General features: G+C 40.3%; 1 protein-coding gene across 2 annotated transcripts in view; it reads left to right on the top strand.

Moving 5' to 3' along the window:
* COL4A2 (collagen type IV alpha 2 chain) overlaps window positions 1-14411 on the top strand; it is a 225864-nt gene that overhangs the window by 141828 nt on the left and 69625 nt on the right. For both annotated transcript variants that reach the window (XR_003092498.1, XM_006017230.1), the window contains exons 6-15: window positions 734-850; window positions 1652-1723; window positions 2833-2868; window positions 2958-3020; window positions 5425-5460; window positions 6018-6059; window positions 6574-6660; window positions 7941-7985; window positions 8737-8799; window positions 9724-9768. Coding sequence is in view for 1 of the 2 variants with exons in the window: in XM_006017230.1 (XP_006017292.1) it covers window positions 734-850; window positions 1652-1723; window positions 2833-2868; window positions 2958-3020; window positions 5425-5460; window positions 6018-6059; window positions 6574-6660; window positions 7941-7985; window positions 8737-8799; window positions 9724-9768 (606 nt within the window). In the remaining variant the exon portion in view is untranslated. The remainder of the gene's footprint in view (window positions 1-733; window positions 851-1651; window positions 1724-2832; window positions 2869-2957; window positions 3021-5424; window positions 5461-6017; window positions 6060-6573; window positions 6661-7940; window positions 7986-8736; window positions 8800-9723; window positions 9769-14411) is intronic.

Genomic DNA, 14411 nt, shown 5'->3' on the forward strand with positions numbered 1-14411 from the left:
GAGATGGTTTCTAATAATACTTGGCTCCCATTTCTCTGATCCGTCCTGCCTAGAATAAAAAAAACTGCTCATAGCAAGCACACAGCTTCCCTGTTTCTCTTCCAGTGCCAATCAGGAATAGGTACGGGTGATGTCAATCCACTTTAAGTCAGAACTGAATCAGAACTAGGTGTTCCCTCCTTTCTGCTCTGCCCAGAAGCTCATAATGTGGTCCTGCCATTGTGCCAGCCACTCCTTTGTATTGAGCTGCTGCTTTCTCTTTCAATGTGTGTGTATCATAGCTGTATCATGACACTCAGCCTTGCTCTAGAAACATTGCTAATGTTTTTTCCTAACTTGGAAGTTGTTCAAAGCCAATAAGAAACTTTTATTCCTACTTTTATGCTGCCAAATGCTGAAAGCAGTATACCCTCAATAATCCCTGTCCCTGATCACTCCCTGTATAAGAGCCCTTGGCTGGTTTAGCTCTCTGTTTAACAGAGAGAGCATTGAACAGAGCTTTCTTACCCTTTCCAAAAGGTCCTTTGCTACTGATTTTTTTCATGCTGTCTGGGGCATCTGGTTCAAACTGCAGCTATATTAAAAGCACTGTCTGTTTCTTTCTTTGAAAATTCTAGTTTCCCATGGATCTAAGCCTTGGGCTTATTGTGAGAATGTTTAAAAACTGTGTGAATGCTGGAAAATGAAAAGTAGAAGCAGATGGATGGATAAACACATTTTTTATTCTCCACAGGGTCATCCAGGCCAGCCAGGGTCAAGAGGAAAACCAGGTCATGATGGCTGCAATGGTACAACAGGTGACCCTGGTGAACAGGGAATCCATGGCCCCCCAGGTCAATTTGGTTTCATTGTAAGTAAATAAGAGTAAGTAAATGGATGTCCTTTGATGCATACTTTTATTTAATCTAGGTGTAATAGTTGCAGAATTTTAAATGGAAAATCTCCCTACCCTCTCTGTCTCTATCTCACACTTGAACTGTTTTTTTAATGAGTTTTAGTGGTTTTAGTTGCCTGTATGGAAGCCCTCTATTTATCTGCACAATGCTCCATTGACTGAGGGTGACCTAGTACAGCAGCAGTACTGGATCCAGTTGTTCTTCTAAAATAATGTGACTTTCAACAAGGTGTAAAAGGGCTGCTTCAATACTCCCCACTGCTGCATAGGTCTTACGTAATGAGTTTGTGTAAGGGAACCATTGGTGGGGCTCTAGGCCTCATTTTTCTTTTTTTTTTCCTTTTTTCTTTTTTTGCCAATTATTATTGTCCCAACTGTGCCATAGTGGCAATACCTTCTCGGTTTGCACGGTGTTGCTGTGCTGAGTTGGACTTTGGATCTCATGGTTTAACCAATACACATAAACAACACTGAGGAACTGCAGCCATTTTTCTAGGGTGTAAGAGGGTCTTGCTGACCCCTGCACCATAATTCCCAATTAATGGAATGTTTCTTCTTCTGGCTGCTGTACAATTCACTCATGTAATCTTGACAATTTTCATTTTTGAACATGTGACATGAATTCCCACACATTGGCAGTCGCCATTCATACAGTATGGACATATACACGTGAAAACACTGCCAGATATTATTTATAACATTGTTTAAGCACTCATATATGTGAAATGCTAATTTTGTGTTTTTGCGTCAATTTAGGGAGCCCAAGGACCAAAAGGGCAGAAGGGAGAACCATATGTATTTCCTCCTGAAATAGCAGACAAATACAGGGTATGTATTTAATACTGGAAAATAGACAATCTCTCATACAAAGTTTCTTTAAAAAATGGATGGTGTTCTTCCAGCCTTCACACCAGGTTTCTGAGGCCCAGCTGGATTTCTGATTTGTAGTTTCCAAGGAGGCTGCTACTTTCCACTTGTTCCTGACTATCTCATTTCTATGAAAGGGGGAGTCATCCAGCTTCTTGACAGCAAAGAATGCCAAGTACATGTTGATTGTAGGTGTGCTGGAAATTTCCCAAACACATTTTGTTTTGGGGATGTTTCCAACTCAGTATGTAGAACATGTTAGATGTATACATGGTGAACCTGAAGTCCTGCCCAGCACATTCAGTAGATTATTTCTGGGTTTCATACCTTTCATTTGCATCATTCAGGGAATACAGCAGTATTCTTTAGGTATTTTATCTATTGAATTCAAATGTGTTCTTTGTTATGTTATCTTTCATAAAATTTTCATGCAATCCACAGGCACTTGGTTGGTTTGTTATATAAATATACGTAGATCATTATATGTTTTTTTAAGAGCTCAGTATAAATATATACACTCCACTTTAGATGTATGTAATGCTGCTTGCATTTTGTTATTTACCTTTTATGAAAACTTACAATTTATTCCCAAATATGCAAGTACTGTAATTTGTATAGTTATACTTTATAGTTATAGTGAAGTGGTTCATACTGTAGTAACTTATATATGTTTTAGCCTTTTAATACAAATTGTGGTCTTGATTCTAAGTCTGAACTGGAAGGTGGAAGTTTGACAACACTTTTGCAGCTCCTGCCTTCCAAAGGCAACATGGGATTGATTTTCTTCCCACTGTAAATGAAAAGACTTTAAGATGCTCTATCATTGGTCCAGCTGCACACAACCTTAAAGGCTATTCCAGAAGCCAGGAATAGATTTAGTCCTAATCAAACTCTGGCTTTTCTGTGTATATTAAATTTATTTCTATATAAGGATTTTAATCAGATGTTATGATGTGTTTGGATTGTGTATGATAGTTTGATATGGCTTTTAATATCCCTGACCTACAAGATGGAGTTTTCAATATCGCATACAAGTACTTAGTGTATCTTGAATCTTTTCTTCTTTTTAGGGGGAGATGGGTGAGCCAGGAATTAAGGGCTTTCAAGTAAGTGGTGTTTCCTTGAATCTGCTAATTTATCAACATGTTAATGACAGCAGCTATCAAAATTCTAAATTATTTCCTGGCATTTCTAGGGACCTCAGGGTGAGCCTGGTCTTGTGGGCTTTATTGGTCCAAAAGGGAGGCCAGGAAAACCAGTAAGTATTTTCTTTAATATCTTCATGATGAAATTAACCAAAAAGTTTAAGAACATAAGGAGTCCCACCAATGGTCCATCTAACCCAGCATCCTGTCTCCAACAATGGCAAGTAGTAGATACCTTGGAATAGTATGGGGTAACCTTTTTGGCAGGCTTGCCACAAATTAGCCCTACACCCTCCTCAAGTGCAAGCCCAATTCCTCTCCCTTATCTCCTCTGCTGCTCAGCTTTCTGCTCCTTGCCCTGTGCTCCTTTACCAAGCTGCTGCTATGATTTTTGCTTCTTTTCCTGTGCTCTCTGCCTGATCTGATTCTCTGCTTTCTTCTCCCAACCCTATCTGCCACTGTGCCTCTCCCCTCCCCAGTCTGCCCTGTGCTGCACACAGAGGCTGCCCTCAACAGCATCCTTGAAATTCATTGTTCTATCATATCCTGTCATTCAGTTAGTTTTTTTACAAAAGTACATTGCACTGGAGTTAAGAATTTGCTGCTAAAAACTGTTTGAGACAAAGTCTGTGCTCTCTATATATCCTTTTCTGTTTACAAGTGAGAAGCAGAAGCCCAAGGTGGGTAGGTTTCCCTTTTGCTCCTCCTGAAGGCTTGAAATTTTCTGGCTGTTTTATCAGAGTTGCTTTATTTAGGTGCTTTCCCTTTAGAGGTTTTTTTTCCCCTTCACAATCAACTCTCTCCCATCCCCCTCACCGCTCCCCACACCCATCCCCAGCTCCCTGCTACTGATTTGGAAACATAATACACCTCAGCATGACTACATGCATAATGATTCTACAAGTCTTTACACAGATCACACCGAGATCCTTAGCACCAAATCCACAATGTTTGAGCTAAACCCATCTGGATTAGTCTTTGCCATGGTGCTCTCATATTTCACAGGTGCTCTGCAGCTGAGACCTGTCCTTCATTCCCTCATGAAACACTTTCTCCCAGTAGCAAGGCTCTATTTGTACTTTTCCTGGAATGAAAACCCATGGTTCATCCCATTTGAGACCAGACCTGATACTCCCAGCTTGGTCTCCAGAGGAAGAGGATGTGCTGTCTTGTTACCCCTTTGCAAGCCTTCACCACTACTTCCTTCAAGGGACAGATTTTGCTGCTCTCCCTCGTATTGAATGAAATCCCAAAGATTTATTGCTTCCAGACTGAATGCCCAAATGGCAGAGTGGTCTTGGTCCCACTGTGTTAACAAGAACAGAGGTTGATCACAATGACTCAGAAACATGTTTTTCCAAGCAAATGTATTGTTTAGTAACCCAAAGGTACATAGTAAGCAGAAAGAAAAATTCAAATAACAACATGTTATATGCACCTGGTCTCATTTGAACTGCAGCCTTTCCTTGTAAATACTGGTACTTTGGTAGTAAGCCCAGCTACTTCCACCTCTGAGCTCAGAGACCAACTGTTTTTCCTGTAGTTCTTTCTCTGAGCAGATGCTGCCTTTTCATACTGCCTAGCTTTCTAGGGCAAGGTCTTTAATTGTTTAGTCTTTGGATCCCACTCTCAGACATGGGGAAAAAAATTAACTGCCTACCCAGGATGAAGCCAGGAAAATTGGGACTGCCCAGTTAATATTGCTGCCTCAAGAAATTGTGCAATTCTTTCTGGGAGTACCTTCTCTTTGTCATTATTTTGTTTCCTGTTTGTTTCCTTCTAACAGTCATTCTCTATGTAGTCAGACAAGATAATGTTAAGCAGGTAAAATAAGGTGTATAACTCCCTCATTCTCTGCATACTCTTTCAAGAGTCAGCAAGATACATAAGCATGTGATTCAAATTTTTGATGAATCAGGGCCCTGTAATATGAGGTCCTGTTACCAGAGCCAAAACAAGTGAATTTTTTTTAAATAGCAGATCCCTATCCTATTATGGGAGCTAGTCATATATCTTGGCACTTTAACATTATAGTAAAATATTATAGTAAATATTATATGATGTATCTACACGTGCAATCAATGCAACTAAATATACTAATCCTGACATCATTATCTACATGTGTGTTTAAGCATATAGTAATTTACTACTCTGCCCAATACCACTTGTATCTGACAGGACTATCCGGCAGCTCAGTAAATTAGTCTACTGCACCCTAGTTGCCATGCACGTGTAGACAGTGACGCTTTACTGTGCAGCAAATTGGTCTGCTTTGCAGTAAAGTGGCTGATGTAGACACACCCATATTTTAATAAACTAAACAGTTTTATATTTTAGAGAAATATGAAACAGTCAACATAGCTAAAATCTGAAGTATTGTTAACTATCTGAATTCTAGTGAATCCAGTTTACTAGTTGCTTCCTTTTCTTTATAGAGTTACCAATGTCTTGTTTTAAGAAAACCCAATTAAGACCACCTTATTCAAAGGTAATATACTCCTTTGTGTATTTTTATAGGGACTACCAGGGCTGCCAGGACCTCGAGGAGAAAAAGTAAGTCTTTCTCTAACAAGCTGTGTCTATGTTGATTTTGAGTCAATGCTTCTGATCCAAGATCTGCTGAAGTCAGTGAAGATTAGCAACCGATTATAGGGCACATAACATGAGAGCCTATGTGTTGCCTGTCTGCTCCCAAAAGTCAACCTTATATACAGGCAGCGTTCCCCAGAATAATTAACCCAGCTTTAGTCAGGTTATCAAGCTGGTATAGCCCACAGCAGTTTCCTCAGAGCAGGTAATCTCTCCATATATATCAGATTATATTTAGCTGAAAAAATATATGACTTCCTTCTAACATTTAATTCTATTAAAAACCCCACAGATAAGATGTGAAATCTTTTCACACTATAACTCAAAGAAAGAAGGACTTAATGCTTGTTATAGGAAAGACTAGAACATACCTAAGTAATAACGTGATCATAGTCCTACAATGATATCCAAAGGATTTCTAACCCCAGACACTTCTCAAACTCATTGTGTTTAAATTTGAAATCTTTACTGGATCTAAACTGTATATTTATTAACTGATGATTTATTGTCTTTACAACAAGGGCAACAGAGGCCTTGGCTTTTATGGAGTAAATGGTGAAAAGGTAAAGGAAATTAATTAAATAGTTCCAGAATCATAAATCAGATCAGTGATGCTTATCTTTATTAAAAAAGGAGTGTTTAAATTATTGTCTTTTTCTTTCACAATGATAACATGTAGTAAAAAATTATTTACTTTGAAAGTAATAACAACTGTAATAAATGTTGCAGCCATGCAATCTTTTGCATGTCTAGGTCTGAATGTGCTATTACTTGCACCAGTATAAATCATAAGAAACTCCACTGAAATCAGTGGAGTCAGACTGGTGCAACTGAAAAAAAGATTATTTGCATTTTTTCCAGGAAACAGATAGTACAATAAAAAATATTGATATACATGATCTCATTATGAAATAAATTCATCCCCCAACATTACTAGTCCAAGTGTCAGATCCCAAACTGGCACAAATTTGTGTAGCTTTGTTGGTTCCAGCTTAGGACCTAGACTATAAATGTTAATAATAAATTAGTAAGGCTGTTTTAGCTGATATTAAATCTATTTCCATGGTTTTTTTGCAGGGTGAGAGAGGTTCCGAAGGTCCTCCTGGGCTTCCATCTACAGGAGAGTTTACAACTTCCACAGACTTCTCAATCGATCACTGCAAGGTAATTAAAAACATTGTATGTGATTAATTCTGTGCAGAAGCAAAGCTAAATTCTTATTCAAATATACTTTTTGATTTTGCTACATACCAGTGAATATTAGGGAAAAAAATTGAGTACCTGCGATGTGTTCCTGTATTACCATAGGTCTTTGGCTGAAAGATTCCTTGTGACTAGTAAAGTTAAAATAATTCATGCTGTACCTCTCACGAAGTCTCTCTTAATATATCCTAAGGACACTTTTTCTATTTTTTTTCAAGCAAGCTCTGTGACTAACAGTTTCTCATGTCACAATCCAAATGCATTCAAAGACATGATTTGACTGTGGCAGTGATACTCAAGAATATGACTAAGATTCTTAAGAGAAATTTGAGTTACTAAATGTTTCTGCAAGTTTTAGTGCATTGATAGACCATTTACAGGACTGTAATTGATATTACAGAAGTGACTTCAGTTTTGACATACCCTTTGCTTGTTGTTTTTTTTGTCTCTGGTCTCTTCTTACAACATACCACATTTTCCTATAGGGGCTCAGCAGGGGGCGAACAAGCCCTAAGCAACGTCAAATGGGAAGCAGGGTAGCTATCGCTTCTCTGGATACCTGATTTCCTCTCACAAAGTAATGGGCAGCTAGCTTGCTCCTGGGAAGTAGACCATGCATGGCAAAGACAGGTTTATAGCACATGTTTTATATCACATTCCAGGGAGGGTCTAAGTAAACAAATAAATATTGCTGAGAGAGAAAATGAGATGTCAACATCATTTTATATCCCAGGGAAAAATATACAAAGAGATGGAGGATGATGATTACAGTTTCAACGGGGTGAAGGAAGCGAGAGAATCTATGAGCTAATCACAGCTAATCATGGAGTAGCACTAGATGCATTTATATTTATTTACAGGTATTTCTTTGGCAGTCATTCCCAAAGTATCGCCTCATAAACAAGCTTGTTTCAGACACGGTAGTACCCCTGTAAGGTGCTCATATTGGCAGGCTTCCAGCTTGAGCAGAACAGAGAACTGCATCTCTCTCAAAAGACATTACAGATCCTTATGCCAAAGCACATGTCAAAAAATTAGCAAGCAATAAAAATATGTAATCTTTAAAGGTTGGCTTATGACACCTACATTTTTTAAGACAAGGATATCACTCATAACACAAAATAATACGTTTCCTTTTGACAAATACCTGCCATTTCATGTTATAAAGACATAATTTATTATGCACGGAAAAGCTCACCATCCCCAAATACTTAAAATCTTTCTTTGTTCTTCAATGTTAGGGACAACAAGGAATGAAAGGAGAAAAAGGAGAGCCTGGAATTTCAGTAAGTCAACTGAAAAAAATCAAAGACCAGTAGCTGTAGTTAATATTGATACCTTTTCTCTTCATATTTCAAGGAATGGAAATGACACAGCATAACCATATGTGCCAGCTTTGTTCTTCCTTCATCTTAAATTAATCATAGAAGATTATACTATGCCATGTTATATAGGAATCCCTCCCTGCCCCCAACCCCAGGCAGTCAGACACTCTTTATTATGAGGTAGCCAAAATAAGATATTTTCTCGCAATAGATTTTCTAATTTTCATTTTAAATATTAGGAATTGCTGTTTCTTATATATATATATATATAATCTTATTAAAATTCTATTAAATACATATATACTGACATTTTCTCAATCCCTGCAAACCTTCCCTGCAGCCCAAGTGCAACATAGCAACTTCTTTATAATTAAGTGGATGATTGTCAGATGATTGTCAGTCTTTGATGCTATTAACTATGAAGTTTTATTAACTTATCTGGTCTATGGGTTCAAGTCAGATTTCACACCAGTTTTACTAGCCTTGTATTCAGGCCTGAATAACGGAGCAGAAGGTTGATGCCACATTCGTGTTCATTGGACATAGATGGTGGAGTATCTCTTTTTTCCTAGAAATATACAGTTTCTTTCACTCACAGTTATTACAACCAATTCTGTACAGTGTACATACATGTACTGTACTGTGTAAATTCAATGTAAGGTACGTAAGCTCACCTGCCAAGAATGACAAATTATCCTGCTATGTTTCCTAGGGCTCACGTGCATCACGAGCTGAAAAGGGAGAAGAGGGGATAATGGGTTTTCCAGGCCAAAGGGTAAGTTGTTCATTAAGGGTGACATCTGCACAGTGTAGGGATCAATTAAAGCCAGGGGTCTGCCATTAGGTATGTGATGGCAGTGGAGAAGCCAAACACTGGGTGATTTTGCAACCAGTTTGTGCCTCAGAGTTGGTTCTTTGCTACCTCTGGAAGATGGGAAGGCCATTGGAATAGGCAAAGAGAGGGAACCAATAGACTCACGCATATGCATATAAAGCAGGGGTTGGCAACCTACAGCCCACAGGCCACAGCCTTTGGATCTGCCTTGCAGATGCGGGACTTCAGTAGCTTTCAGCAGCCAGGGGCACCTTCTGCAGACACTCTCCCATGCTGCCACAAGAATGAATGCCAGCTGCGAGCACTCCCCACAGGGATGAATGCAGGCTGTGAGCACTTTCCCAGTGTCACCAGGAAGAAAGCGACAGTAGCAACATTGTCCTAGTGCCTGCCCTCTCACCTCTGACCCAGGTTGGGTCACTAGGAGGCTCACAGCCTTAGCAGGTTGCCTACCCCTGATATAAGGTAACTGAGAATCCCTGCATTTAGAATGTGTCTCATTACAGAAATTGTGTAGCATCTTCCTGGTGCTTCTCCATGTAACCTACCCTCATTGCACTGCTTCTGAATTAAACAAATGAGGGGAAAAGAGGGGACAGCAACAACGCTTCGAACAACATCTAGAGATCATAACATTTACGGTCACTTTACTAACATCTTAATTTAAAATAGAGGATCACAAAATCAACTAGCCTACTGTATTTGCACCCTGCATCTACCTGGTTGAAAAGGAGTCTGAATTCTAACTGCTTGGTCAGTTTATTTATGTTTCAAACAGAGTAGAGATGTCAGATAGTAAATGGTGGTGCTTAAAAATTTTATTGGGATGTTACTGTATTTTTTAATGACATTGTGTTTTTATAGGGATTGCCAGGCATCAATGGCATTCCGGGACCTGTTGGAGAAGCAGTGAGTACTTAGTGCAAAACTCAAACTTTGTGTCTAGCATGTTCCTTTTTTCATATAGAACTAACATCTTAAGATTATGGGAAAGCAGGTTTTATCCTGGAAAATGTCTAATCATATGCAGAGTTCACCTCTAAACAGTTCATTATTCCAATTTATTATATACCTAGTGATTTAAGTACACCTAAGTATTTTCTCACATACGACACACCCAAACATAATGCATACCTCATGCATAGATATATTGCATGCTAAAAAATATAGTAATTTAAGCCACAGGAGACTTTATAACATGCAATATGCTGGATAAGCAATGTTCCTGCTTTATAGACTTTATACATTTATGATATAACTAGCCAATTGCCCATCAAGAATGATGGGGGGGTGCGGGCGGAAACAAAGGCCTGTGTCCAGCCCCCCCTCACCTTCGGGGCCGGGCCCAGGCCCGCCTCCCCCCACACTCTCCCCGCCTCTGTTGTGGGGCCGGGCCAGGCCCAGCACCCCACCCACCCACCTGCTGCCATTTTGGGACCGGGTCCACCCCCCCACCATTGCGGGGCTGGGCCCAGTACCCTCTCACCCGCTGTCATTTTGGAGCTGGGCCGGGCTGGACCCAGCATGCCCCCCCACCATCCCCACTGTCATTGTGGGGTCAGGCTGGGCCCAGTGCTCCCCCCTCCACCCTGCCCACTGCTGGTCCCACCCCCCCCGCTGCCGTTGGGGGGGCAGGCCCTGCTTGACCCCCCTCACCTACCGCCCCACCGTTTTGGGGCCAGGCTGCTTCCCCCTCATCCACCCGGCCCACATCCACCTGCCTCCCCTCCCCATGAAGGATGGGGGGGTCATGGACAGAGCACTGCCACCCAGCACCTCGTGCCACCACTGCATCCAGGGAGCACAGGGCAGGGGGTGAGGCTAGCACTGCTGGTCTCACCTCCTGCTCTGTCCATTCCACCACCACTACCTTTTGGTAGCAGGGGGGAGGGCAAGGCCAGCACAGCCTCACCCGCCCTGCTCCTTCCCCTTCTGTCCCCACTGTCCTCCCCACTGTCCTTGCCCTTGCCTGCTCCTTCCCCTCTGTCCCCACTGTCCTTCCCCTGCCCTCACCCCCACCCCGCTGGCCTTGCCCCCCTGCTCCTTGCCCTCTGTCCCCACCCGCAAACTAAATAATATAAGTAATCCTATGGAGTGGTCTCTTCTGACTTTTATTTTTAGAGAAATAAAGGTACATTCAGATCTCAGTTACACTACACAAATTAGATCAGAACTAATCTGAATTTATGTGCACTGGTCAACCTGACATTATGGGCCAGGTGACTTTTTTTCATTCTGGGGGTATCAAAAAAATTAACTGATAATTAAAGCTTGTTATTGCAAGTGGGTTCGACACATTATTAAATGTTATGAGGCGTGTTGAATTCAATTTCCCATTATAGCCAGCATGATTTCCTTAACTTTTTTTACATCCTGTTGTTGTTTCATTCAGTTTAACCAGATGTTGTAGAGGTCTGCGGTCTTGTGCCATTATGCATTTCAGAGAACAAGCTAAATAGAGAGAGGGAAAAACTGAGTGTCAATTCTCCCTCCTAAAGGAAATTTCTTTCTATTTTAGAGATGTCTAAAATAACATTCTGTCAGATATGGAAGCACTCATGTTTTTGTCTTGTGCATAGAAAAAGGTTCCCTTAATCAGCGTTAAAAACAGTTCCTACAAGGCATTTTAATAAGTCTATGACTAGGGGCATAAATTGCTTCTCCATGGGCATGTCTATACAATATGTTTACTAATTGGTAAAAAAATTAGTTGACTAATTAGCTGTGCAGTAAACATCTCAGCATCTATACATGTGCCCCTATTAGGCTGGAGTAAATTAATTTACTCTGCAGCAGGATTGTACTTGTAAATAACAAGGACAGTAAATATAATTACTATCCTGCTGCGGAGTAAAAAACTGCAGTATTGCACATGTAGGCATTATCCTGGTTGGCTGGGCCACAAGTATGCTTCAGTGTAGGGGCTGCCTGCCGACTAACTCGACACTGAAGCATCTTCATACCCCAGTCAGCCCCTCCACAGCACACTGAGCCAGGAAGAGCAACCTGGGCTGGAATGCTGATGCCCAGGTGCTCCTGTCAGCCAGGGCAGATGCACATCTAGCAGCAATAAACTCCTGAGTAATAAGCTCCACAGCTTATTGCTGCATATTAATAAGCATGTGTAGACATGCTTTATGCTTCCCTGATTATGCTAACAAAATGGCCTGGCAGAAAAATGTACCAATACTTACATGAAATTCACAGTGATTCACAAAACTGCTGGGTTGGCAGAGAAAAAATATCAATATTGTGTACACTGAAAGCCAATGCAATCAATAAAAGTCAGCTCTCCTTACTGAAACTCAGCGCATGCCAGAATCTTTTATTGGCTCCTTAGACCTTTTTTTTTTTAATTTGAATCCTGACAAAAACATTTCCGGCATTTACTTTTATTCCAATAAGATGTCCTGATGCGCAAGTTGCATCTGAAGAACTTTGTTTTCTTAGAACTGTTGTTGAGCAGTTATAGTATTTTAAAAGTTAAAGAATCGCTTCCTTTGAAAGGTGGAAGAACTGCCACTAACTCTTTTCAGTGCACATGCAATGAGCAGCAGATAAATAGGAATCTCCTGACCACTTTTAAATCCATAGCTCCACCTAGTGTGATAGAGATTTTACACCTAATGTGTAACACTGCTTAGTTTTCTGACAATATTTGATAACCTTTATAAAGAAGGTTTCTGTGTTTCAGTGTGTGGTATCTTGCAGAGTGTTGTGGTATTTTGCAATACTTTAACGTTCCCTAAATGCTTTCTGGAGCCAGTTATTAAAATCACTGCTCTGTGCAATTCACTGTTCTCTTAAGCTTAGGAGCTATGTATAAAAATGTCAGCTGAGAACCACAGCTGATGTAAATTACACAGCTCCTCTAATGTCAGTGATAAGATTTCGACTGATACTAGGTCAGGATCCACATAACTGTAATGGTTAAAGTTTTTAGAATTTCTGGAGTGTATATGGATATTGTCTCTAAAATGCAGGTGTTATAGAGAATATTAAAATAAAATAAAATAAAATATTGTTTATTCTTCACTCACATCCCAGCATATCAGAAGTAACTTTACTGAAGTCAGTAACATCACCCTGATATACAACCAGTGTGTGTGAGATGAGATTCAGGTTCATTTTTTTTCATGTCTATAGCTTCATAAGCTGAGATGCCCAACAGTGTGCTAGGACATATTGTACCTTACTGACAGCTGCTCTAGATTTCAGCCACTTCATATATATTCTAAGAAGCTAGTATGTGCCGGACCTGGGTGCATCATTGATTAAATTAAATTAAATATATAAAAATAAATGGAAAAATAAATAAGATATATATTTAATAAAAATGTTATATGTTACTGTTATTGTGTCTGTAGTGAAAATTGTATTAATACTTTCTGTGTTGTGTGGGAGCTTTTGAGTATCCAGTCCCACTGTACTTAACATAGTACAGTCATGTAACAGAGACACAGACCCTGTCTGAAGGAGTTAAAAGTAATCCATTTTAGTCTAATCCATCTAAGGTATGCACAGACTAGTCTAATTTAGACATGGCTGGCCACCTCTACATAAGATGCTTACTGTGCATTGGACTAATAACACAGTCAAAAACTGTGCTAATAGCCTACTATGCAGTGTTATTAGACTAATGCGCAGTTAGTGTCACTAAATAACTGTGCGCCAGCACTACTGTGCAGTAACTCTAGGTACTGCGCATTTAGTTAGCACTTAATTAAGGAAGTACTAAACTAAATGCACACTATCTAAGGTGCATTAATGAACATGTAGACGCACCCACTGAAGCCTAAGGAATGCGCTGTGGGTAAAGCATATTGCTATGTTGTTTTGTTCAGCTTCATCTTGTTTCAAAACATTGCATTTTGATGACTGTTATGGTCCCCTGTAAAAGCTATCTTGCATCTTCTCTGCCTTCAGTTACCTCTAACTAAAATAGCATGAATTTGCTTTTAAAATTGATTTTGCATCCAGTAGAAATTGATTGAACAGCCAAACTTAAGCCTTCTCCTAGCCATGAAAAGGAGGAACTGTTTTTAAAAGAATATCCATACTACTTTATTCTGACACAGGAATTTAGGAGCATTAGAACCTTAATCCCAGATAGTTCTGGCCTTCTATCAGCCCTGCAGGCCCTGAGGGCAGTCACATGGCATGCAAGCCTCATGCACCAGGCAGACAAGGTTCTTTGGGTGAATCTACACCCCAGCCTCATGCACCAGCACTTGGGGTCCACAGAGTCATTCTGGAGGGACAGAGAATCATGCAGACAAAGCCAAGAAAGCTGCAGGATCCCTTTTGCATGGGACAAAAGGGACAGGCTTGGGAAAAAAACTAAGTATCATACTAGTATTTACCTGGGTGGCAATGGGACAGTTCTATGGCTCTTTCCTGGAGTACAGTGCTCCTTGGCCTCCAGAAGGAGTAGATAATGGCGGATTTGGCCCCTGTGCTGAAAGATTCCTTTTGTCAAGTAGGACACGTCTGCCTAACTAAAGGAAAAATGTAAGTCTAATAATGCAGACTCAATACCCAGACCTGTATGG

The sequence above is a fragment of the Alligator sinensis genome, unplaced genomic scaffold (genome assembly GCF_000455745.1).
Source record: "Alligator sinensis unplaced genomic scaffold, ASM45574v1 scaffold288_1, whole genome shotgun sequence".
Classification (NCBI taxonomy): Eukaryota; Metazoa; Chordata; order Crocodylia; family Alligatoridae; genus Alligator; species Alligator sinensis.